Below are 26,479 nucleotides of genomic sequence, written 5' to 3'. Positions count from 1 at the left end.
TTTTCTAGAAGTAAATTTATACAGAACAGATATCTATCTACAAAGGACAATATTCCTCTCTTCCCTTACCACATTATTTCCAGACCTATGCTAAGCACAATATCGAATGCTAGGTAGAAAATATTCAGCCTCTGACTCATAAATTGCATAATGGTTCTAAGTGAGTCTATTCGTAGCTTATGAGTTCACAAGTTCAAAAGAGGAGTGCTTTGCGAAAAAAGGATGGTGGCTCCTTAGCATTTGTCCAGAGCCCTCTCATTTAGAAATCAGTTAATAAAAAGGACTGTCAGGAGAAAAAGAACTACGCAATATCATATGCACTGCCCAGTTTTGAAAGAAAAATATCAGAATTCAGCCAATTTTAATTGCTATTCTTCCATAATCTTCCACTTTCTTTGTAAAAATAGAAGATATTGTCACCACCAGATATCACTACCACCTTAAGATTAAACATGAAAATCTAGCAAGATCTCCTCTAAAGAGGAGGAAAAAACAGGGAAGTATGCAGAGAAGCAAGCAGCAATAACCCAATGAGTAGGATGGAAAACTGCCTCTTTATTCTGGACAGTCGCAGAAAACACAGCAATATGCCTATCAGGAACTCCTTTGGACAAGTAACCCAGCATTTATTAATGTTCGGGATTTCTTTTAAGGTGCCGAGATCAGTTCCAAATAAGTTTACCTTAAAAAGCAGACCGTATGCTAATCTCCGATCATTACTGCCAGCTCCAAGCATTCCAAACTCTGTAGTCAAATGCTGTTGGCTCCTTAAACAAAGTTTGTGTATGTATCAATTTGATACAAATATGAGGACTGTGTGTTGTTTTTTAAATGATAGTGTGGTTCTTCTCATTTACCTTCAGGGCTGTGAACCTCTGCAGTTCAAAATGCTAATGTTTACAGCTAGACAAGCTAGTAACTTGCTTCTTTTTAAACAGTGAGAGCTGATGCTTAAATGAACACAGGACTCCATTTTTTGGCAGTCCAAGATGGCCAATAAAATCACAGAAGTTGGCAACACTGCCCACATACTGTCAGCAAGCCATGAACCAAGGGCAACAGTTCATCTTCCATTTTACAAGGTTCCCTTCTGCCAATATTTTTCCAAACAGCTACTAACAGCATCTCCCAAACAGTACAGCCTGAACACACACAGCCTAATACACACCTAAAAGGCTAATAAAATAACTGTTAACTGCATTCAAGGACAGCAACACTATAATAAATGAGCAAAAAATGCCTTAGCTTCATTTGCACAGTGGAGACTTGGCACAAAGTGCAGTACTTCTCTCCTGCACGGCTTTCACTTAAATGCAGTGAAGCCTTACAGAGCACGCTAGCCTTCAATGTGCCATTCRTACTCATCTTCTGAAGCCACAACCCAAGCCCAGGCTACCACTTCTTCCCCATGTTATGCAGGGAAAAAGAGGCAGAGAGCAAATCAACTGTGATTTCAATATAGAAGAGAGAAGCAGCAGGATTACATGCTGCTTTTTTGCTGCAAAACAATACTTCTTAATGTTTCAATGTTGTGAGTACCAAAGTGTTTTTCCTGCTTGCAAAAAACAAACAAACAAACAAACAAAAAAACGGGAGGTCATACTGTGGGCAAGGAAAGCTTTGGGACTGTGCTAGGGGCTGTGGAGTGGCTGTTGTAGCTTATCATGSCTTGCCAGCAAGAGACCTCTCTAAGTCCAGAGCCACATCATGGGAATGAGGATATGTCCCAGTCACTTGCTGGGGAGATGTCCCAGCAAGCTCTGCTGGGCAGCCTGTCACTGAGCAGTCCCCTCACACTAGCAGTCCCCCACTACGTAGCACAGCCCCAGCTCCATCACAGCAAGCCCCTCGGCCAGACCCTGCCACTTCTGGTACCTATGGCTAGCCACAGGATGCTACTGGAATAACTATGAAATACAGGCCTGGCTGCTAGGCAGCACCAGGCAGAAGTAAAGTATGGAGGCTCGATGTCAGATAAATACCAGTCTGATTTAAGCTAGGGAGCAATTATGCCAGCCCTTTCAAACCGTAATTTCCAAAGCCAGGGAATGTAGGCTTTCTCCAAAGCAGCTGTAGCTAGGAAATCCACATCCTGCAGCACTGCCCTAGAGGTAAGAAATAAAATAAACGTGATGCCTTCCCCAAGCTTGGAGGAGGCAACAAGGTCTTACCGAAAAGCACTAGGAAGCCCTGCAGAGCCGATCAGTCTGATGTTCTCACCCCTAAGCTAGAGGACCTCAGCCATGCACAAAGGGCACAGAGGAAAGAAGTTAGCACTGATTTGCCTGGCAGTCCAGTACAAAGCCATCATCATCCTAGTCTTTAAGAAGCAATGTCAAAGGAGTCAGCTTCCCAAAAATGATGGGAGCCCGTACCAAACATACACAGCCTTGTGCCAAACGATGGCTGCAGCGCCTTCCACACCCCTCAGAAGCTCGGTTCTAGCCCAAGCCTGGCTCTAGGCCTGCACAATGACGCAGCCCCACTATCCACGCCTGTTATCTTATTCCAAAACYGGACCTCAGCTTTCCTCAGCTATGAAAATTTGTAGGCATTATCCCCACTGCTCCATCACTGCTGTGCCCAGCTTAGCAATCACCCACACAAAGCTGCTCTTTGAGGGCAAACCCTCCGCTTCTGAAAGGGCCTCCTGCTTGTCTCCAGTCACCATAATAAGAAATCCCCATGTTCTGGTGGGCTGCCAGGGGTGGCTGCTCTGCTACAGGAGCCTTTTTGAGCTTAGCTGGGTTTTTTGTTTTTAATATGAAGAATGCAAAATTATAAAACTGAAGGTTTAGGAAGTCATTTACATGAAATAAAGGATCCCACACTGTTTTAATTTTCTTGATGATATTTATGTGGGCTCCTCACAGCAAGTTTGTCAAACATTGCTCTTTAGATTAAGTCCTTGGCAAGTATGATAAAATACAAAKGCAAGCTCCATAAAACCATATTCACAGCATAAATTTACATTTATAGCACTTAATATAATTAATACAGAAAGCAGCAACAGTGGGGTGCGTTTATTCTACATTCCTTTCAGTTGCTGGAACTGTAGCAAGTGTGATTTCGTAGGTCTGAGGGTAAAGATGTAAATATTAGCCCCTTTGATACAGATAGGAGGAGTCTTGTTCATAGTAGCTGAGCTCATAAGACTCAACAAGAAAATATGCAGAAATGAAACAAGTAWCCCAGTTTCTCAAGGAAAGAAAGATAACACTGTTCCAAGTTCAACAGCATTGATTAGCAGAATATATCCTCATGTATTGCTACTATATAGCCCAGACATAGTCAAATTCCATAATTAGCTCTTCTGCTATAAGGATAGAGTATACATTCATTTCAGAGTTGAGAGGAGAAGAGGAGGGGTGGTTGAGGGGGGAAGATGCTGTTTTCCGTACAAAAGAAGCTACTGTGTTTCTGCTGCTCTCCCCAGAACGGTTCTGTAGGTGGCCATTTAAGCAACAAAGGAAGTTCAAGGGTTCAAAACAGATTGCTGCTGCTGAATACCCAGAAATCTACATTTTTAAACTCCATCTCCCTGCTGTGCAATTATGTATGAATTTAAGACTAGTCGTTTTCTTATAAGGGGCTGTGTTGTGCAAGTGGGAGACAAAATCAGGTCACTCAATCACGAGAAGTGAATTTCCCCAACCAGCCATTGTACTCCACGGAGAGACAGAGACGGAGAGAAAGGCAGACTTTATTCCCTCCTCAGACTAGTCCAGCTCCTAATCATATCCTTTGGAGTTTTGAATACCCCTTCCCTTTCCCTTCAGACCTAGGGACTAAAACKAGAACCTAATTAAACCTTAAGTAGTGCCATGCAAAGATCAGCACTGTGTTAAGATTTGTCTGAAAGAAAGAATCATCYAAGGCTGCCTTTGTAATACAGTCCAAAATACACAACTGCTGCATAAAAGAAGGTGCCTGTCCTGAGACAGCTATGTCCAGCTGCCCTCTTCCTCCTTCTCTCATGTGCCTTTGAACATTTCATTGAAAGTTGTTTTGTTCCTGTGAAACATTTTCTACATCCACTCAGTATACACACAGTGGTCCATATGCTTAAGAGGCCCAGGCCTTCCGGAGTAAAAAACCTAGAGAAGAAGAGAGTGATCCAAATTGCTGTGGTTTGCCCCATTCCTCACCTCAGGACCCCTCCGACCATCAGCAGAATCTACTCTGACTTCCTCTAGGGTGTTGGACGGGCAACGAGATCCATAGTGGCAACTCCTAACTCACCCTTCAGCTTCCTTGACGTGCTACTGTGTGATGAACATCCACATACAGAGAATGGGAGTATTTTATAACTCTCCAGAGGGAAAAAACAACCTATTTCCTGGTGTTGGACTAGAATTCAATATTAGTGAATACCTGAGACAAAATTTCTACTGCTCARAACAGCTGATTTCTCATATGCTTTTATAAACAGACAAACCAGTAAATTATGTTAAGACTTTTGCCAGAAGGATATGGTGAAGGAAGTAAATCAGGCCTGGAGAATATTAAAGCTGTGTGGCTATGTGTGTTTTTTATATGCTCCCATACATTATTTTCTGTGCAAATAAAAAGATGCTTACAAGATTCAACCTGGGAAAAAATGACCTCCTTGACTACCTTGGAGGTGTCTACTCTCAAGCCAGCAGACAGCGGTCGCTTCCGTAGGAAAGATATGACCCAGGTCTGTCTGCTTTACTTATACATGGCTGTTCTGCTCAGCAAACAGTTATGCTATACTGGACAAATTCTAGGTGTGTTCTCACTGCCTCACACAGGTTGGACTCTTCCAGGGCCAACAGGCAGTGTCTGATTTGCTTTATGAGCACTCACATTTAGTTTCTATATTAAAAAAGAAAAGATGTACAATTGGACATTTATATTTATATTTATAAGGCATTTTAAAAACCTCTGTCTTCAGTGACCAAATGTTATCATTGAACAAAGCCAATTCGCAAAATACATTCATGCTGTACACTAGAGATTGTAAAAATCACTGTTTAGTTCCAACATGTGCAATATACTGCATTATATCAAACAGGAAAAACAAATCAGAAAATACGTTTTCCTGTCCTGATTCTCTAGCAKAGTCCACAGTTTCAACCCTGACCCAGTGTAGTTCAGGGCTGAAGAGCTGTGGACTAATTCATGGTTAGTGAGTCAAGCAAGAAAATCAATCACTGGATCACAGTAGTATCCTTTTTTTTTTGTAAGTGAGAGAAAAACATGCATCTTGCCTTTTTYCCCCCATATAAGTAAGATACAAATGGCTACAAAGAATCTTGAAATAGAAATTAAAATATATGAATAACTGAAGATATTTTAGATATTTTAAATACATAGATGGATAGATAGGTATGTCACATGCACTCTGTGAAAGACCACAGTCAGATAAACTGTATGCTCTCCTAGCTCTCATGGCTCTTTGCCTGAGGACACACAGGTATTTTTTATGAGAGAAAGTAAGCAAACAAGAATTTTGGAAACAGTCTTTTCTGGGGGGTCTGACTTGCTACTTTCTCCAATATATGAAAGGAGGAACTAGTGCATGGCCCACTGAAAACATCCATTTTTTTTTCACTGACCGACTCATGGAGGAAATACTTTTCTCCCCACACAGGGCAGGTATCACAGACTCTGCTCTCAAGGAAGGCAGCCCTCAGGAAGCCACGGAACAGCCACACAACATCTGCACATGACTTCTACTGAAGCATCCTCTTGAAACAGGAGCAAACTCATCACATAAGGCCCAAATGCTGCTTTTTCTTTCAGAAGACTCAGCAGAAATGTCCTTCCACTGATAGCTGGAGGCCTGCATGACTACTTCTCCAGGCACTGAACAAGTCTCATTTTTCCATGAATGCACTACAAGGTCCACTCTTCTCCCACCACAAAGTGCCCTGAGCAGCTTTTCTATCAACCCACTTCTGTAAGAAAAGGAAAATTATTCACCAAGTACCTATTTATCTTTTCCTAGGTGACATGTCCTACTCTGGTTGAATCCAGAGGCCTCCCAGCAGTGAAGGGGGCCCTCAGGTCTGATGCAAGCCTGACAAAAACATGGTGACTGCAAAATTAAGCACTGTCAAGCCCATGGGCACTGCGACACAAACACGCATCTCAAGGTGCAGAATCAGCAACATCCACCTGGGCTTTCTACCTCTGTTGTGGAGCCAGYGCTGTCGAAAGCAGAGGTAGGTACAGCCTGAAGAACATGGAAAGCATCAGCTGTCCTAGTGGCAGCTCAGGGCAAGGAAGTGGGGAGATGAGGTGAGAAACTGGACCCAGCTGGGCCCTGATCTCACTTGAAGTTGCTTCAAGTGAGGCCTGACTGCAAAAAGATTGGGAACTATTAGCTGGAAAAAATAAAGCAAGCCTTGCATTAGGAGTTGAGATGTTAAATCCTTCCAGATGGGACCTGTGCACTACTGTTCCTGCTGTTCRTTCTCCTGTTACAAAGGACTGAAGGCACAAAACTGCTGTCAGATCGCACGCCTCTACACCGAACTAGCTCCTCTCTGAATTCAATTTCAGCAGGTATTAAGGGGAAGGGATTACTCCCTCAGCTCTTGTTAGTATTTTCAACCCATTTTGGAATTTGTCTATCATTTTTATCTTTAGATTTAGAAATGTTAATAAAGATTGATAGTCTCCCTGAGGAAAAACAGGTGAGGAGACAGCACAAGTTGGATTATATCACTCCAATAAATCTGCTTTCAAAACAAACACAGCTTTCTCTTCTTGCAAAACACTTCTCCTAAGACCGCACATTGTTTTTGAATAAAGAAAAAAGTCTTTCAACTGTGTTAACGATTAGCAAATGAACGTGGCAGCTAACCAAGATGCCCAAGCCTGGAGCTTTAGTCGCTTATCAGATGAGTACGAGTACGTAGAAATGAAGGAATGTGTAGCCTTCGCTTGCAAAGGCTGAAGTCACTGCGATTAGATGTCACAAGGAGGCAAAGCTGCAGCCCCAAGCCCTGGGAAGGTGAGGACAGAGGGTGAAACCTAAGAGAAACTGGCTCCCAGCATGCGCACGTAGACACACTGCTGTCTGCAGCCACACTGGAGGCATGAGAGACACAGAGAAATAAAAGAGTTTGAGAAACAGCTTACAGAAATAATTAGTGGCATGAAAAGATCTACAGATGGAAAGGGACTGAAGAGGTCTGATGTGTTTAATTTAGACATAAGGGCACATGAATGAGGTACAAAAAGTAACGAAGAGCGCAGAAAAGGAACGTTTAATTATCCAGCCTTGCAATGCAAGAGCAAGTGGGTATTCATGGAAATGAAGCCAACTGCAGCATTCCCAGGCAATGCACAGGTAACCTGTGGAGCCACTGGCCACATTTCATCACCGAGGCCAAGAATTTAAGAAAGATTAAAAAATAATAAAAAAAAAAGAGGGTTAATAGTAGCATGTACAATGACAACATACAGAGTGAAAAAACAACCCACAAGAGCTAGAAACTCTGATGCTTCAAAGGATCTGTCCAAACCAATCCCTCCTTCTCTAGGATAGCACTTCATGCGTGGGCAGTTGTTACTAGCTTTTACGATGCTTCTTCTGCACTTTGCTTGAACCATCTGGTACCCGCTACGATTTTTTCCAATTAAAGCTATTTTCCTGAGCGTTTCCCCCCCCCCTTTCAACAGCGCATTGCCATGAGGCTCATGGCAGAAAGAGTACTCCTCATCCACCTCTCCCTGTGTTACTTCAGATTTTAACAGCCCAGCCTCGTGCCAGTGGAGGCCCCGGGCTGCCCCCAGCCCCACCAGTACAACCCTGCCCCTAACGGGGCCGAGCAGTGATTTGCATGGCCCCGTACCAGCTCCACGGGGCCTTTCATCCCCCTTTCAGCAGCAGCAGCCTCCAGCAGGGCTGCATGCAAGCTCCCGGACAGGCTGTCACCCTCAGGGGCTTTCGCAGCTCACGGTGGGTGCACCCATGCTGATGATCCATCATCAACAGCTGATGAAACCAAGGAGTTGATGTGGGTCCCCGGCCACAGGCCAGACCCACGGTGTTCTCTTCCAATAGCAGAAGCAACTAAAGAAGGAGTCCCGACGGACACGGTGGGGGCAGCAGTCTGGGCTCATTTCGCAGTCAGAAAGAAAACCAGGTTCCCCCAAGGGAAATAAATGCCTTGGGATCGGGAAAATACAGGAGCAACATCAGCTGGGACCGCCTCAGAGCCAGGCAGCGCTGGAGAGCCGGGGCACGCGCCCCTGCTGCAGCGCGCGCTGTGGAGGTGCAGAAAAGCGTTAATGGCGATAACCTAGCTTTCTGCGACAGCTCCGCACGCCTTGGGTGGRGGAAAAAAGAGAGGAGGAAAAAAAAAACCCACAGAAGTGACTCATGAGGGCGCCAAGCTTTGTCCACCGGAAAAGGAGCGAACAGCCGGCGGCCCCACTGACAGCCCGGCATCTTTTCCTGGCCCCCTCAGCGCGTGCTTCGTTCTGCCCCTCGGCGCCGGCGGCACGGGCTGAGGGAGCCCATCCGCCGCTGCAGCGCACGCTGCCGACAGCGACGGTTAAACGCTGCTCGCAAAAGGGCCGAAGGATTTCACAGCAGACAGCGGGCTTGCATCGTTCCCGTTGGCGCGGCGTGTTTCTGTGCCAGCAGCTACTTCCTTCCAGCGCGTCACCTTAAAGGATGCTTTTGCCTGTGAGTTAATGCTCTCGTGCCAGGTGGCACGGCCCAAAGGGAAGCTCTCTGCCGTGCTCAGGCTCTGGCCAAGGCTCTAGGAGAAAAACTCCTGCAGAAGTCCTCACTGTCAGGCCCTTCAAGGCCAAGGTAGGGAGTCTGTTCAGTGCCAACCTGCTTGGCCTTTAGAAGCTCACCGCTATCCTTCCAAGAGCTTCGAATAGGAACATCTGTTTCTAAAGGATCTTAGCGCTGCTTGGGGGTTTCAACAGCCTTCAGCGACATAATCAGCTGCTTTTTATTAACTTAGATTTTGTGCGACAGCATTGGTGAATATTCATCCACTCATCACTGCTCACCAGGCAAGCGGAGCAGATCCAGTAGCGGGAATGTCCGGTGTTCCTCAATTCTCCTTCGACATCAACACCAGCTAGCAGCTAAAGCRTGCTTCCCTCTCGGTGAAGCATACACCAAAAAAACCCATCTATAGAATCMTCTTTCCTGCACATTCTAACAGCTAAGAAGTGTGCTGAAAACACAAGTCAATGGCAGGGCATACAAGGCACAGCTGAACACCCTCCTTATCCCACATCTTCCCTCATCTCCAAGATCCTCCCAAACTGTGGAGAAGTGGCTTTTCCCAGAGATACCCCACCATGGCACAACAATAATACYGGACGGAGCTGTTCCATGAGGGCTAAAATGATAGATTTTAAGCTATCACACACAGCTTTGCATAGTTTTGAAATATCATGCTAGAAGCTCTTGGGGTTTCTCATGGAGTGGGAATTAACAGTTGCTGATTTCCAAAGAGCTGAGGGGAAGGGGATCCTGCTAAATCCTGTGGAGAACAGATTTAGGACACTGGATGTCACATCCAATCCACAGAATGACCAGGAGGGAGCAATGCTGAGAGCCCTGGGTGACGGCTGTGCGACAGCAGCCCTCGAGGAACCACTCTGAACAGCTTCTGCCTTTTCAACAATGCACTCGCTGCCATGTGAAGGAGAAAGCTCCTTTACYGCCCTCAGTCAGACCGACAGCAAGCGAAGTCTGTCTTCTCCGCAAGTCCTCATAATGGATCAGAGCAGTGAAACTGGTGCCTATCCTCTTAGAGGATAAATGAAAGAGCATCGTAATCATGGCACCTCAAGCTCTTAAACGCTTCAAAGACTGGATTATATAACGGTACACAATAGAACTAGAAAATCCCGTAGAGTCCATCCTGATCTCTGGGACGGTGCATTTTGTGCCTACCCCTCTGACAGCGCTAGCCCATCTGATCTGATTTGGATTGATTAGAGGTGGACAAGCAACTTGGCTGCTGTGAAGAAGCCGCATGTGATGGAGCAACAGGGTAGTTCAGCGGAAAGCAGGTTTCAATTTGTCCTATGGTATCTGATGATCTTGCAAACATGGATTAGTTTTGAAATGTCTGGACCAAGCACAATCATTGTCCCTGCTGGAAACAAATGCACCTTGTAATCATGCCACAAAACAGTAAGATTTAAAACAAGCCCTCCCCACTACCAGTCCCACACTGTAAATCCAAGAATGGGGATCTCTCCCCACAAAAAAAATGAACAAAGCTGTAGATCTGGGTTTAAGAGGTAAGGAGGATCCAATTACGCTTTACAAGCCACCTGCAGAATTTGACTAAACTACTCTTTAATTGAATCATTCCTCTGAAATTTTCTTTATAGAAAGAACTGACTTGTTATGGTTTCTTTGATCCTTTCCAACCCAGGCAGCTATAAGAAGAAAGCAGTTCCCTGGCTCCTCCTCTATTTGTTTCCCGTAGTGTCAACCTGCTCCAGCAATCAGCCCCGGCTTGTGCCATAGCACTGCTCATCCTGCCAGCAACCTCTTYTAAAGACACAGCAGTTCTGATTAAACACTGCGCCATCAGTGCTAATGATGAGGTAGCCCTACTGTCATGGGCCAAAACGATTTCTAATCTGTCCCCAGATGCAGTAAAGACCCGCTGTGGCAAGGCACCACTTGCTACTTTCCCAGTCTCTTTTCTAGGGCTTTTGCAGAGGGTGGACTCCTAATAAAGTCTACCCAGGCCAGTAGTTCCCCTCAGGAATCTCAGTCAAATTTAAGGTTTCCCCAGATCCTTTCATACTGGAGCATCTCTTTCTTGAGCAATTTCATCCACAAATGATCAAACATCCTTCCACAGGTGAATCATACCTACACTGCCCCTACTGTACTTATGAATTATGGAGGAAAAGGAAATATTAGTTTAATAACTGCAATAAGGTGACAGTAACAAAAGCAAAGCTGCAGCTTTCCATAACTCTAGATTTATTATATTAAGATTTTAATACTGTGAAAGATTAACAGTGACGGCCTCTGTCATAGATTAGCAAAAGCTATATGCAGTTCTTGCAACTTTCACATTAATCACATTCAAACATGCTGCTAACAGATGGGCATCACGGAGTGCTAGGTCTCTCACRAGCCAGTACTAACAGAAAGCATGTCTAGGAGATCTTGTGGCTTCTACAGTTCAGAGAGATTGTATATGCAGGCATTTTATTTTTGTTTTTTGTTGTATATTTTCTGTGATTATCAGAAAAATTCAAGTTAAATAGATGGCAGACTTTGGTATACATGAGCAGGAAGGGAAGGAGGGGGAGAATCAAAACAAGACCACCCACACAAAGTTCCTCTGAGTCCACGTTTCACATGCATGATCGTGATTTTTCCACTACACAAGGAAAGCCTTRAGATTCTGCACTGCAAGATTTCCTCCGACACTACAACTCGCACATACCTTTTCCCAAAGCCCAGACACAAGCCCAAGCTGTGAGAAGTGCAATGCCAGACACTAGCCGTTTTGGACAGATAACAAAAATCCATCCTCCCCTTTCATTTGTAGGGATGTCAAGCTCTGTTGGCTCTTTCTGACTGAGGTTGAGAGAGTACCTAAGGAGAAATGCAGTGTTAGCACTCATCAGCCAGATAGAACAYATCAGACATTTATTAAACTTCCCAGCACTGTTTTTTAATTAAACCAAGTCCCACGGTACAACCTCATCTTTACATGACTGTAATTAACCAGGACATGTTGTCTGTAAGGTAAGAAAGCTCACTCTCCGCTATGATGAGCCTCCAAAAGAAAGACTGGCAACTGCAGACTTCAGTTCAACTAAAGGCTGGTCCTCAAGGGAGCAAGCYTGCGGTTCTCAGTAACAAGAAATCCTCCTTACTGAAGAGGGAATGGAGAATATGACCTCGAGGCACTACCTTCAGCAGGCACAACTGCGCAGCACTGGGAAGCATCTGCCCAGCAGGAGTAGAACCACTCTGCCCATCCGAAAGGCTCAGGTTGGCAAACTGCTGGTCATTTACAGAGCAGGCCTGTGTGCCTAGGGTACCTGCATAGTATCTGTCCCTGGAGAACCCAGCTCATCTTATCCTTATCGCTCCTGCTCCTCCTCCTTACCTCCAACCTGTAAAGCTGAATGTTCCCAACTCACCACGGGAGGTACTCAGCACCAGGCTGGATCTAGATCTCCCCTTCACATCTCCCAGCCGTATGTAGATAGCAGCTGAGTCCACCCAAAAGCCACCTGCTGTATTTTCTCATAAATGAAATAGTACACACATTCACATTGGCAGAAAACAGGGAGAAAAGATGCTTTCATTTCCATGCAGCTTTTCAAGGCGCCAGGAGCCAGCCATTGTGCAGGAGTGTTGCACAGAGCTGCTTCAGAAGGGGGTCTGCGCCTGCAGTTATAGCCTCCGAACAGTTTCCTTTAAATCATATCATATCCCATGAAATGCATCAGGATGGAAGAGTAAACTCATGTCTGGACAGCTACATGAGTGTTCAATCTTTAGGCTAAGGCCTATAAGACTTAATTTGAGGGCTGCAGCAGTACTGAAAACAGGCTTTGTCCTATCCAACTGCTGGTGCGAGGGAGCAAGTTTCAGCTTTATTCAGGCCCAGAACAACCTGCTGTAACATACTTGCAACTGTACCACATAAGAGGCAGCAGCACTGCTCCGCAGCAGGAAACTTCTCTGGTTGTAAGAAAGGAGACACTGGTCTGAATTTTCTTCTGGGGTGGCTCTTCTCAGGATAATGCAACTGCTGCAGCAAAACACTCACTCGGAGGAGGGTATTAAGGGGCCACAAGAAAAATAATCTTTTGATCTGGCTCTTTCAAGATGTGCCCAATCCTCAGATGCATGCCTGCTGAGAGGATAGGCCAGAAGCATCCAAGTTATTTCAAATAACCCACGTTGTGCAGCATAGCTCCTGCAAACACAGCTTTAGTGAGCAGTCTTTCAGGAAAAACAGAGACAACTTCTTCACCCACTCCATTCCCACTGCCAAGTCCTCTCCCATGCACACTCTTCTGGCACTGCCCTTCCAAAGGTTGAACAGGAAGGTTCCAAGGGTTGTCCGAGGTAAGACAACGTGAGCTGCCAATAAACATTATGCACGGGAACCCAYTGCCTCAGAAAGCAGCAAGGATGCCAAGACAAAGACGGCAAGAAAGGTCAGCTGCTCCACATCCTCGGAGCTGTGTAACTAGTTATGTCAAGGAGGGGGAGCAAAAGGGGAGGTGGGAGACAATTCACTTGCTATAAATGGAATAGGAAGYCAGGAAGGAAAAAGGCTGCGGTGTGACAGAAATACCTCTGACGTGGTTTCCTGGTCAGTCCGAAACCAGGCTCCTCAGCCCCCATCCTCACAGCAAGAAGTGCAGAGCCACATCCTGGTGTCTGCAGGGCGCTCTGCAGTGACCACGCAGGCTGCTGGGAAGGGTGGGTTCAAGTGATGCTCACAGCTGACACATAGAAGGAAAAAGGCTGCACAGATCTGAAGGAAAAACACATGTAGGCTTTCACCTTGTTCTTGCAAAAGCTTGCAAAATATTTCTGTAGGACTATCAGGACACAGAGAAGTAGAGGTTGCTTTGTATTACGCAGATGAAAATATTTTTGGTATCTGATTTAATGTCCTCAAACCCAAATAATAGGCTCTGAAAGAAAAAAATAAAAAAACACTTTGACACAGCAAATGTATCTTGGGACTAAAAAGTATTGAAGTTTTGGCCAAAGTTTGACTCAGTCAGCTCCAGCCCTCAATACTAGACCATTTAATTATGCTATCCAGCATTTAGCTCTAGGGCTCTGTCCATCTGGCTCACGCCACTAGAATCAAGATGCTACAAAAGAACAGACCACAACAAACAAGGTCAATATGTGCCAACTGCAATAGGGACATATTTACRAAGCCCAAGGTTGGACTCTTTCAAAAGGGAACAAAGGAGGATATGCCTTTCTTTGCAATAGTAAATATAAGTACAATGCTTTCCTTCAGTGTGTCTGCAGACTACACTGTAGACTCGCACCACTTTACATTTCACTTTCCCATCTGTTCCCTTGGAAGAATTGGTTTCATGAATTAGGCTGAGGTTTTCTAGGCATTTTTTATTTTTCAGCTCTTGCTGCAATACAGCAGGGGCAATTCATTCAAAAGCAAGGGTTTCCTCTTGCAAGCCAGAATGACAAGCACGATCAAACACCATCGCCCCCTCATCCCCAAGCAAGATGTATTCCTTAGGCACGACCATTCATTACATTCAGTAGAAGAGTCTCCATCAACCTCCAGTGACCCAGGTTGCCYAGAGAGATTGTGGAGTCTCCTTCTCTGGAGATATTCAAGGCCCGTAACCCTGTCTAGGTGCTCTAGGTGCTCTAGGTGACCCTGCTGAGCAGAGGGGTTGGATTAGATGATCTCCAGAGGTCCCTTCCACCCAAGGATCCATCCTATGATCCTATGGTTCTATGATCCCTTATGGCCAGGCCAATCTTCCAGTTTGAAAGGGAGGAGATGGGAAGGAAGTCAATTCAACCTCAGGCTGCTTTTGGATGAAAACACAAAGTCAAAAAAAAGAAAGAACACAAGAAACATCAATTACTTTAAATTTTAATTTTGTAATGAGGCCTACACTTAGAATTTTACATCTTGTTTAAGCATGTTTCTCCTGATTTGGTTGTAAAAATTCTTCTCCCCTGCATAAAATGTTTCTAAGCTCAATGAGCAATGTTGTCTTGCCCACATTTCCACTCACCTTCCTCCTTYAACCATATACACAGACATAAAAAGGTGTTTCTTTTCTAGTCACACACAGCACTTTGAGGAAAAAGAGGCAGTCTAGGCCTCTTCCGCTTCAACTATTGTTAAAAACGGTCTGCACGCAGTTGGGAGACTCTTTCATTTTATAGTAGCAGACCCTTTCAACCTCACAGTCCAAGATGGTGCTTATTACGGCAGATCCACGGTCAAACAAGAGCTGAAATTCCAGGAAGGAGAAAAATCATCACCCTCAGACGCAATATTTTGCAGTTCCCTCCCATTTCCTTTAACAAATTGCCATTCTGCTAGATTCTTCAGCACAGCACTTAGGAACAAGCAGAAAAATGAAAAATATTTCTAATTGACATTAATAATTTGTGTTAAGTTCCACTTGGACGACTTCATAAATGAATAGCCACATTAGAGCCGCCGAAGGTAGCTGTAACCCATTCACTCATTCACCGACCCATCGCACTTCACACGGGGCTTCTCCTTTCCCCATCCCACCTCAYTGTACACACAGGTTGGATATCAAATTGCCCTGTGAATTTTGCATGCATTGGCAGAGCTCTTTAGAAGAGCTTTCAGTGCAAGCTGGGTAAATGTGCTGGGCAGCACGTACCCCTTCACATAGGAAGTCAAGGTCGAGGGGACCAGCAGGTCAGCCAGGGTTGGTGGTCAGGATGCTGCTGAGGTGGCAGCCCCCACGCCCCAGGGAACATCATTCAGCCTGGTGGGCTGCATGAGGGTGAAACCGGAGATGTCCGTGAGCACCTTAGTGTCACTTAGCCCCTCTGCCTTGCAAAGGGACAGCTCCTGAGCTCCAGGCACCCTTTCCCGCCCACGGAGGTGCCACTTCCCTACAGAAGACGTTCATGTGAGCCTCTCAGTCTCTATCAAGAGGGCTTTTAACCAGAACACAGCTTATCCAACCTCTGTCTGGGCACTAAGGCAGAATCAAGCCTGCAGTAGCTATAACTGAGGTGAGCAAATATTGCTGAAATCATAAAGTAGCGAATCTTATTTCAGGCTATTAGTAAAGTAACGACGAGATGATTGCCATAAAATATACTTCAACCAGARTGCAATTTGAAAGTAAGGGAACTTAATACAATGATTTTAATGTGCCAGTCACAATGAATGCATTTACAACATCTATCAAAAGCAGGTTATTTGTTTGGGGGGGGGGGAGAGGAAGGTTAATTAAATCTTATAGGTTATCAGTAGGCTCGGTGAGTATACTAAACAAGATAGCATCACATTAAAGATAATCAATGCAGAATAAACCACAGTTGTAAAAATTAATACTGTTCATTCTCAAAATGAGGGGAGATATAGAGGCAGAGACATAGCTGCTTCACCTAAGAAACAGTAGTGAAGAAAGGAGCAAAGGATAGGATGGCCTGAAAGGAAAGTCATTCAAATCACATTTTTTTWAAAAAAATAAWTTTTAAAAGAAATAATCAGTAATTCTAGAGGGGAAAGAGGAATATGAACAAGCAGTTTTGCAAGCAGTGGAACTAATGAAGTCTGGTTTTCTCCAGATTTTATGTCATGCATAGGACTGACTTTCACATTGAAGAAAACGTGAGCATCCACTGGAACACTTTTTTTTTTTATTGGGTTGGCATATTTATATGGGATTCTTTCCCAGTGGATTTTCTAGTGTCTAATAAGGAACAAGTCCTTCCTTCAACTGCAAYGCTAATAGTCTGTTCTCTCCTTTTACCTGGCAGCCTCTTTTTATTATTTCTACCCTGTGGCAATGTAGTTGAAATTGCAGCTGAATAACAGATAAAAAATTTCTGAATGGCTGGTGTGGGATACACAGCTACGCCCACCACCTTCTCTGCTAGACACACACATAAACACACAGTGTGCTATTCCTTAATACTTGTTTCGATAAGAAACCAGGCTAAAAATAGCATTGACGGAATGATCCATCCTATGTGGAAAAATTAGCTTTGGCATGCTAACTGCGTGCAAGACTCCAGGCAGTTTGCTGCAGAGGCCAAGACTTCAGGTTGCTGCAGCAATGCTTGTTGCAGGGGACCAGAATGAATATGGGGAGGGGCAGTGGGAGAGGTTGGATATCTCCAGGCTGCCGATGGGCACCCGCCGTGATGACGGTAAACTGCTGTGGTATGTGACAGCCAGGYGGACTGTGTTTACCATAGCCTGAAGCAGCAGAAGCTGAGCAGTGCAGCAAGAGGAGCTTGGGAAAAGTATGAGAAATCCCTCTCCCTCCAGAAAACAAAGGAAAAATAAAGATGCTTGCATGGAAAACTTGGACTATGCAGAGTTTTGTAATGTCCAGGGTAAGACGTGGACATGTGAAAGTCAGTGGTCAATCCATGACATGTGCTTTTCTTTTTGAGAAATGAATCAGTATACTCTTGACTATCCTCCTGTACATAGCACTTCACCAAAAACCACTTCATCAAAGAAAGGASCGTGCTTCCACCAAGAACCTTCTCTCTTTTTCCTAAAAGTCATGCAAACTTAGGGGAAAAAAAGACATGGATAGTACCCCCTCTTTGGACCCATTCTGATATGTGTGATAAGTATTCAATTATAATCAATTTATCATTTCACTTAAAATTAGATTATCCCTTATCAGATCTCAGGAAACACACGTGCCATGTCACAAAAAGTCTGTCTCTCAGCATCCCAGTGAGTTACTGCTGCCTATCCCGAGTTTCACCATCAAGATTTGATTTCTGCAGCCACAGATAAGCACTTTCCGAAGAGACACAACAGTTGGGAATTTTATTCCAAATCAAAGACAAAATGGAGCACGTCATGAGAGCCTGATTTTGCCTTTGAAGTAATCCACAGCCTGTGCCTAASGAGGAATTTTCCAACGTGTCCCACACATCTCATCCCTAAAAATGCCCTGTCCTAATTTTTCAGCCACTGAAGGTCACTCACATCTTCAAGGAGAAAGATCAGCACCTTTCTCCCCCCAGCTTGCCTTCCTGCCACCCCAGCTCAAAGCCCTTTCCAAACACTGGCAAGCTAACAATAAAACTTTAAGAAGGCAAGGGAAAAGCTGCGAAGGCCTGAACAAGCTATGAATATTTATAATACAAACACACCGCCCTATGCTCCTTTCCCTTAATCACATGCACACGCTAGCAAGACAGCTCCTCCGAACTTTCTCAGGGACTCAGTCTGAGTGGCTATAGTTCAAAGTCCAACTGCCTTTGCAGCTGAAAAGAAAGAGAAAACCACAGCGGCTTTGTAAGAMTTACAGTGATCCTATTAAAAAAAAAATTAATTCTCTGCTGAGATTTAACACGACAGAGCCACACAGCACTCATTGAACCTAGYAGCGTTTCAAGTACACAACTCCTGGTGTAATTAAACCACAGGCTTAATTAGGTTCCCATCACTACTGCTTTCTTCCTGCCTTCAGCCAACAAGGTATAAGAAAGGATTGTCCAATACAGATACAGCAATTTGAAGTCTCAGGTTAAGAACATAGTGGGTGTATATCTAATATAAAATCTACCCTAAAAACATGCCAGTTGTTAAACTAAGAAGTGCATTAGAAGTAGTTAGATATAATGAGAATGTAAATGGGAAGTATTCTAGGGAGATATTTCAGCTAAAAACAGCACACACTGTATGCTATCTTTTATTTTAATCATGCTCTAAGCCCTCGCTTTTTGAACTTTTTATAAATTCTGCTATCTCCCTTTGCAGTTACTTACATATTGGTATATAAATTCAAAGACAAGAAGCAATTAGGAATGAAGCTAAGACTCCCTCTCTTGATGCTAATACATCAAAGGACATAGAAAAACTTCCCCCCCATACACGCTCAGTAACACGGAGAGTTTCTCCTCTTCACAGCCTAATAGCTCAAGTAGCTCCAGTAGAGAGCCTGATGTCAGACTCCGATTGCAAGGAGATGCCAAGCAACTGGGAAGAACAGCTTTTGAAAATCCCAGCTCCCTGACTCAAAAGACCACACAACTGTGCAGCTCTGCTTTTAAAATGCGTATGTGTATCACTCACATATGCTCGTCCTACCTTTTCCACTTTGGGCGTCATAGCATTGCCCTTAAGAGCTTCCTGAGCTTCTCCATTTGATTTAGGGGCAATATGTCTAGGCCTGTGTGAAGAAAATGTGTCAGATTTGGGGGGGGGGGGATTTAACACAGTCAGGGCTCCTCTGCACCGCCTCTAATTTGCTATGGAGGGAGGAAGAGCCAGGTGCTGCCTTTAAGCAGCCACACTTAATAAATCTGCCTTTGCAAGAGAGGATAAAGAGAAGTTGTGGCAGGCTCATGCCAGAGAGCATTAAGGACTGCCTTCCCAYGTCTTCTCTCTACCTTTGCATATCTGTGCCAGAACAGCCATAATCCRATCCTTGAAATTTAAGTCACAGGACAGGCAAATCTATGCAAGAAATGTCAACAAAACGCCATTCCGCTGAGCCAGAACAGCAGCTGAGTGGCACCATTACACTGGATACTTATATTTGCTTCCTCCCAGTCCTTCCCTCAGTCCAAGGACATTTGAGAACTAAGCAATAGTTTTTGGAAACACTCCAGGCCCTTCATCTTTCATAAAGAGAAACTACCGTCTTTTATGTATGCGAATAAACAGGTGAATGACCTTGCCACGTCCCCAGCAAGTCACCAGAGCCTGCTCATTTCTTCATCTCTGGACCTCACCCGTACCAGTAGCAGAGTTAAGCAGAAGCAGGAACTACTCCAATGATTCCAGTGGAAAACTCATCTTACATATTCAGATGAACACATTCATTCAATACTATGGCTCTTAAACAGAAACACAGAGTTTTAAAGGGGCTGTGGGAAGTATTTATGTAAAGCCATCAGATCCATGGTAAGTTTAAGTCTCTTACGGGCCTGATTCCATTTTCTCTGCAGTTTTATTCCTGCGTAAAGGAAACCTCACTGGTCTTAAAGGAGTTACGCTATTTATACCAGGATTTCTACTAAACACACCAGAGAGCCTTGCTTGGCTCTCAAGGATAGGCCAGAAACAGTTCTACTAAAGACTGTGATATTACACAGCTATGTAGCCGCAGGGAGGGGGGAATACAGCTCAAGACATTCTCTGAGCATTTCTGGRTATCAGGTCCTTTGATCGGAAGGACTCTCCATCTAGCAACTGAATCCCCAAATAGTTCAAACCTGCAACACAGGTTTAAGTACTATTTGTGGGATGAAAAGCAAACACCCACAAAGCAGGTGAAGGGCTTCTACACTACACTGATGTCAGACCTACGTGAATGCGAGTCAGCAAAATTCCTGAAGATTTCCATCTATATAGCAGGCACTGACTTCAGAGGAAAACCACAGCCATCTGCTATTCATTTGTTATCAGGCTATGCCAGATAAAGAGCTAGCGATCTACCTGAGCACTGAGCTCTCGGAGACTTTCCCCTGAAAGTCTTCTTGACCTGAGCAGGGCAAAGGATTTTACGCTCTGCTCTTATTTGCAGAGAAGCCAGAGTCCGCTTCATACAAGTCAATGTGACTGCAGGTGACAACCACAAATTCCCAAGCATTACATCGCKGCCACAGCGATCTGACAAATTTCTTCCTATTACAATCTATCACTTTCTAAATGCATGAAAAAAATCTCTCAACCCCAGACGCTCCATGTTTGCTTTCTTGAGTAAAAGCTCTTCTATCACTACACTGTAAACAAAGATAAGGAGTCCTCTTCCTAAATGACTGTACTCTATCTATTGTTGCAGTAAGGTCTGAGTGAGATTCTTAAGTTAGCAGGTTTTTCKTCTTAAGTTTCTTTGTTGTTCTGGCGGTAGTAAAAGGTAAACAGGAAAACCAGTGGTTTGGCCTCCCACTCCTTCAGACTCTGCTAACTTGACATCAGCCTTCTGCATTTAGAAGGCGGCAAGCACTGAGGAACTTCTCCAGTTTTCCCACACCCACAACTTGGGCTATTTGCATTGGTAGGAAAACTGCAGCTAAGTGCATCGGAGAGGRAAGCCCTATGAAACAAGTGAGTAAGCAGCAACAAACACAAAACCAAAAATCTACATCTGGCAAACAAAGACAAAAGCCTTTCTGCATTTCCAAAGGACAAATGAAGAGGCCGTGTCATTCACTCTGCGCGAGYGTAGGACATAATGCTCAGGGCAACTGATTACTGCATCCAGTGTACAGTCCGTTTTTCTTTGGGGGTTTTATTATGCACCCAGAAAGGATTTGCTAATTAGCGTGATTTCAATGTACAAAGGGAGTTCTGAATTGACGCTTGGGCCTCACATCCCCAAGACCACATTGGTGCATATATCTGAAAGTGCAACTACTCTTACACTTAGCTGTGCTCACGGTCTGTTYGGACACAGAAAAAAACACTACAAGAGAGAGTTAAGGAAAGGCAGAAATCCGTTCCAATTTGTCTCCGGCAGGGTCAGAGGCATTCTGGTGTAAATGTACCCATTTTGAAGGGGTCCACAGTTGTGCCCCAGCACAGAAGAAAATCCCCAGAACCTAAACTGTGCTTTAAATTCCCTASACTTCTGCAAAGCTGGGACAAAGTACAGCCCTTATTTTCCCCGAATGTACTTCCGTCTTTCTTCTTTCAACATGGCACCTCCTCTTAAAGCCTTATGTACCTGTTTGAAGGTTCCTGCAAGTAAGCTGACCAACAGCTAGCCATGGGATGTAGCCTTTAGATGCAGCCATGTCCTACAACTGCAGCATTAGGGAGGAAGTTTATAGATTCCATTTCAGCAGTAATTGAGATTTCAGCATGTTATGTCACGGAGGAGGAGAGGTATTATCTGCTGAGCTTTGGATCCAAACATATGTTTTGTAAAAACGGTAGAACTGTGGCAGAAGGCACATAAAAACCTTACAATTGATTAAACATTTCCCTTCAGTTCTCAAAATCCAAACGGAAGAGCACTAGATCAGTGTATAAAAAAGGAAAAAATAAAACAGGCTAAAAGTAAAAGTGAAACTAGTCAAGCTGTTTTCAGTAACTGACTTTAATGACATGGAATAAATTAATGCACAGCCTAAAATGGTAAAAGAATCACAGCTGKTTTTTTTGTCTCAGTACCATCACTTCAGCAAAGGAGAAAAAAGTATAAGGAAATTCATTGCAGAGTTGGTCTAGGGACTTCTGAAGAATGGRGTAACATGTGTGAGAGCTCCCCACTTTTCAGTGGCCGTAACACTAAACGCAAGTGGACAAGGGACAACCAGGAATGGAAAAATGGCACAATGAGGATATATCAAGCAAATCCTGGAAAGGATTCAGCTTTTAGAAAGACCCACTTCTGGTATGCTTTTCCATCAGTGCTTTTCCAAAGCACTGATGCTTTGGAAAAAAAGCCTAGAACATATGGAATTATCCAGGATACTAAGATGCAAACAGAATCTTTTTAACTAAGGCTTTAAAAATCTGCTGCCCAGTCATTACCAATTATTAAGAAAGATGGGTTACATCATCAGCTTCTGAAAAGTACAATATTCCACTAAGACTGCCAGATTTGTAGTTCCTTGGACTGAGAATTTATTTTTCCAAATATGAATGGAGGCACGGAGTCCCAAGTCTACACACAAATCCAGCACTTTTCCTAGATTTCTGATKTACCAAGATAAAAAAATTAACATCACACCGCTCGGTTCGCTTGCTCTTATTAAGAAAAGCCTAAGCAATGGCAAGACCGACAGCAATCACATTATTCCCACATGGTTCTGCTTTAGAAGCAGATCCTGGAGCTGATGATGATGAAAAGCAGTAAACTACTTGGAGTGGCAGAAGGGCAAAGTAGTTAGTTCAAGAGCTGAGCAGGAAAACATTTCTCACCCTTGTTTCTTTTCCAGTCAGAGGGTGGGAAAGGATTCATATTTGCAAGAYGCTAGCCTGCCAGAGGCTCATAGGAAAGATGAAAGGACAAGCAGCATCTGAGAAGGCAAGGGGGAGGGACCTAGRGTTTTTGAAGGTGACCTGTTTGACTTCTCAGACTCAGTCCTTTATGGTGCCTAACAAGATTTTCCAATCACACTTTCTCAAGAGTGGCAAAAATAAGAGGAATACATAGATAAATACCACTAACAGCAGCTCAGTAGAGAAGTTTAAAYGCTTTTCTTAAAAGAAAGCGTATCCTACCTCAATAGCAATGAAGCTGAGAACATTAAGACCTCAGGAAAAATGAAAGCAGTAGGGATAAGCATTACTAGAAAAATGCCATTTTGAATTCAGTTCAAATTTCTGTTAAAATTCCCTGATTCCAACATAGATGTTTTATTCGAATATGAGAATATAAAACTTCCAGTGTAAAATAAGTCAGTGTTATATGTAATTCTATAATAGGCTATTTTTAGGAGAGCTCCTTCCCTTTTGCCCTTCCTGGTGCTCTGGGCACTGGAYTGGGCTAAGGACATCCCCCTTCGCAACTACTAGCTCCCAGCACCCCCAAAACAGAGCTAGCCCATTTCTTCCTCCTCCTCCCCAGCCAGCCTGTCCCTTCACAAGGGAACCTTGGAATTCAATTGGCTTATGAAGCAAGGAGGAAAAGGCCTTCAAATGTCACAGCTCAGTATCTAGGGCATGTCTGGTAGCATTATTCTCAAATCACTGTGCTGCAGTTGGTGTTACAACATCAAGAATATTTCACTGTGGCAAGAGAGCCTAACAGTTTTAAAYGGAGTGCTTACAAAATGCACAGTTGGGCTGGACAGTCATTATGCTAACGTATTAGTATACAGCATCTCAGTAAATATGGCCAGTTCAGTACATCTAAACTCCTGGTATGCCACAAACTCAGTGTTAGCATGACATGGGTGCAGTGGCTGCATGCCTACTGCCATCTTATCCCATGTGATGTGACTTAAATCTCCAGCTCATTCTGAGTTGGTCTTGGATGAAAGTGAGCCCAGAGGCTACCTCATCATTCCTATGTTTGCTGCTGAGTGCAGAACTCAGCACGCCTAAATTGGACGCCAGTGAGGTCCTGGGCAGAGCGGCAACCACCTGCAATTGCTCCACTGGTTTCAAAAGAAGAGATAGATCCTTTGATTTGAATGCAACAAATTGTGTCACCCATGAATTGTGTAGGCACTTCATGCTTAAAACCAACATTAGCATAGTCTTGCTGAAAGTAATAACAAAGGAGGAGGTATCAGCCCAGAAAGGACAAAGTATGCTATATTATGCACYGCTACAAGGATGGACAGTTTCCTGACACACAGTTTTATGTGGCTCTGGGGAACACTGAACTGTCTGCAGGCCACAGGGAGGTGCTGCGGTGGAGGCATGTGGTTTTGGGAGGTGCAGGGAGAAGATGGGCAGAACGGTACAGTCCAGCTCTAGGTCTCTTTGAGATATGCAGATGCAGCGTTATGCAAATATAGCTGTACTGGTCCGGCACTGGACTGGGACTAGAAACAGCCTGAGCTTGCAGAGAAGTTTAATCTCTCTGCACATCAGGTCGGTACGGAGGCACTCAAATTTAAAGAACACATAGCACAGCTCTGCAGGACAGAAGTTACGAGGACTGGGCGACATGCCTGTGAGCAGCTGTATAGCTGGAGGCAGGACGCACACCTACAGGAGGAYGGCAGCAGCACAGACCGGCACTGTGAGGAACCCCCGGCTATCAGGCCGAGGGACGTCTGCAGCTCCGTCTGCGGCACTGCGCTGTGCGTGGTGTGCATAGAYGGGGAGCGGAGGAACAGCAGGAGGGCACAGGGAAGACCATGACCGAAAGTATCTCCCTCCTAAAGAGGAGAGGGTTTAAAAGAAAACAGAAGAGCACCAAATTATCAACTTAGGGGTAAAGCCAGAATCTCTCTCTAATGAAGCACATGAAATAACTGTGCTGTAATACCTAGATTTGCACTGTGATTTGAAAATAAGCTGCACTTGCACAATCCACAAAGAAAAAAGCCATCTGGACTAGAAAGCCTAAGCTCTGCTCTCACTTACGCTAGCGTATACCCACAGTTACTCGGCTCAAAAGACTTACAGATGAGAATGTGATACAAGGAGTTTCATTTCCTCAGCTAGTTCTCTCGCTATACCATCCAACCCTCCTCCTCACCGCAGTTCCCAATCACAGCCCGGCACTCCGCTCTGATTACACGCTAGCCCTGAAACCACAGAAAGCCTCCGTGGGTCTGATCTGCAGTTGATGTATATTAACATATCACCACCAAATCACTGTGCAGCCGCCGCGAATCTAGTTTAAATACCTCTGAATACTTAAGGCTTGATTCTGTTAATCAGTACAGCTTCGCTGATCCTAGAAGGGCTACGTGTACGCCTCACTGCTCCAAAGGGGAGGAAACCCAGAGCAGGAATTTTTTAATGGCATGTTCATTAGAAACACCTAAAAGAGGGCATTTTCTCATTTATCTTAGTGTAAATTTACTCTACTGTGCTCACTGGAGATACTCAGGATTTACAGGGAATAGCAGAAGACAAAAACGGAGCCAAATTCCCATTTGAAGCTGTCGCTTTTTCTAAGCTGGCTACTAAGAGGAGGACAGGACCAACACTGATCTCTGCTATTCCAGACTTTCCATCAAAAGCCTTACCTATGAAAAAGATACATACTCACCAGCATTTGGGAAGGTATGTATCAGTGAGTGTGTAAAATCATTACACTGCCCTGAATACGAGCCATATTCGGCAGAAGTCAGCAGCTGTTAGGACGACACAGCCTGTCACTGCTTTCACAGTTTGGGTGGAGAAGAGGCAGGATTCAAGCACTTACTGCTCGCAACAGAAGTCACATATTACCTTGGTCGTTTTCCTCCCCTTCTCTTTCTCCCCCCTCCCCTTCTCCCTCTGGCTCTTCAGGACCACTCTTTAAGCAAAAAGAAGTCATTAACCAAACTTTCTTATTTTATGGCCTTGAAAGCTGACCAGAGACATAGCATTGACCAGAGACRTTGTTATTCCTATTTAAGAGCTTAAAATTTGAATCAGGAAGTCAGAGATACTTCTCAGGGGGAGGGAATTTCCCCGGGAAGGCGGACCGACCAGCAAAGGGAGAAAAACCAAAGATGCCCGGGGTGTGTGTGTGTGTTAAGAGGGGGGGATATAACTACACCACCGCCGCCGCCGCCGTCCGGGGAGCCGCACGCCACCCCCGACGGCCTCCGCTGCCGACCCCGCAGAGGATGCAGCCCCCGACAGCCCCGGCAGGCAGCTCCTTACGTAAGGCAGAAACCACTGACATCATCCCTCCCGCTGGCATCACCGCGGCGCGGAGCGGCGCCCGCCCCACCGCGCCCCACCGCGCCGGAGCCCGCTCGCCTCGGCGCGGCGCGGCGCGGCCCCTTCCCACGCTGTCGCGCCGGCAGCCGCGGCTCTCCCCCAGCCCGGGAGCCCCCAAACTTTGCACCGGGCTTCGGTCTTGCCCCGCCGCCGGCGGCTCCCCGAGTGTGCCCCACGCTCTCACACACGCATACCCACGGCCGCCTCCGCCCCGCGGAGCCCCGGCCGCGGTACTTACGCACTGCCTCCTGCTTGGGGTCGAGGCCGCGCACGGCGCCCTGGAGGGCGGCGATGCGGCCGTGCAGCGCSCGGGCGCGGCGGTGGGCGCCCTGGATGTCCGCCTCCACCTCCTGGAAGAGGGTGCAGGCGTGCCGGGCCACGTCGGAGAGCTGCCGGAGCACCCGGGACAGGGCCACGTTGCTGACCGCGCACAGGTCCAGCACCATCAGCACCGCCGCCGCCTCCTTCTCGGCGCCGCCGGCCTCCGC

General features: G+C 45.2%; 1 protein-coding gene across 1 annotated transcript in view; it reads right to left on the bottom strand.

Annotated features, from left to right (window-relative positions):
- NHS (NHS actin remodeling regulator) overlaps positions 1 to 26,479 on the bottom strand; it is a 267,411-nt gene that overhangs the window by 235,450 nt on the left and 5,482 nt on the right. Inside the window, exon 2 of the mRNA XM_085323162.1 lies at positions 26,230 to 26,473. Within this exon, the coding sequence (XP_085179288.1) occupies positions 26,230 to 26,473 (244 nt within the window). The remainder of the gene's footprint in view (positions 1 to 26,229; positions 26,474 to 26,479) is intronic.

This window comes from Rhea americana, unplaced genomic scaffold (genome assembly GCF_003343005.1).
Source record: "Rhea americana isolate MKP2758 unplaced genomic scaffold, rheAme1 scaffold_82, whole genome shotgun sequence".
NCBI classification, from domain to species: domain Eukaryota; kingdom Metazoa; phylum Chordata; class Aves; order Rheiformes; family Rheidae; genus Rhea; species Rhea americana.
Note: the sequence above shows the minus strand (reverse complement) of the source record. Positions and strands in the feature narration are given on the sequence as shown.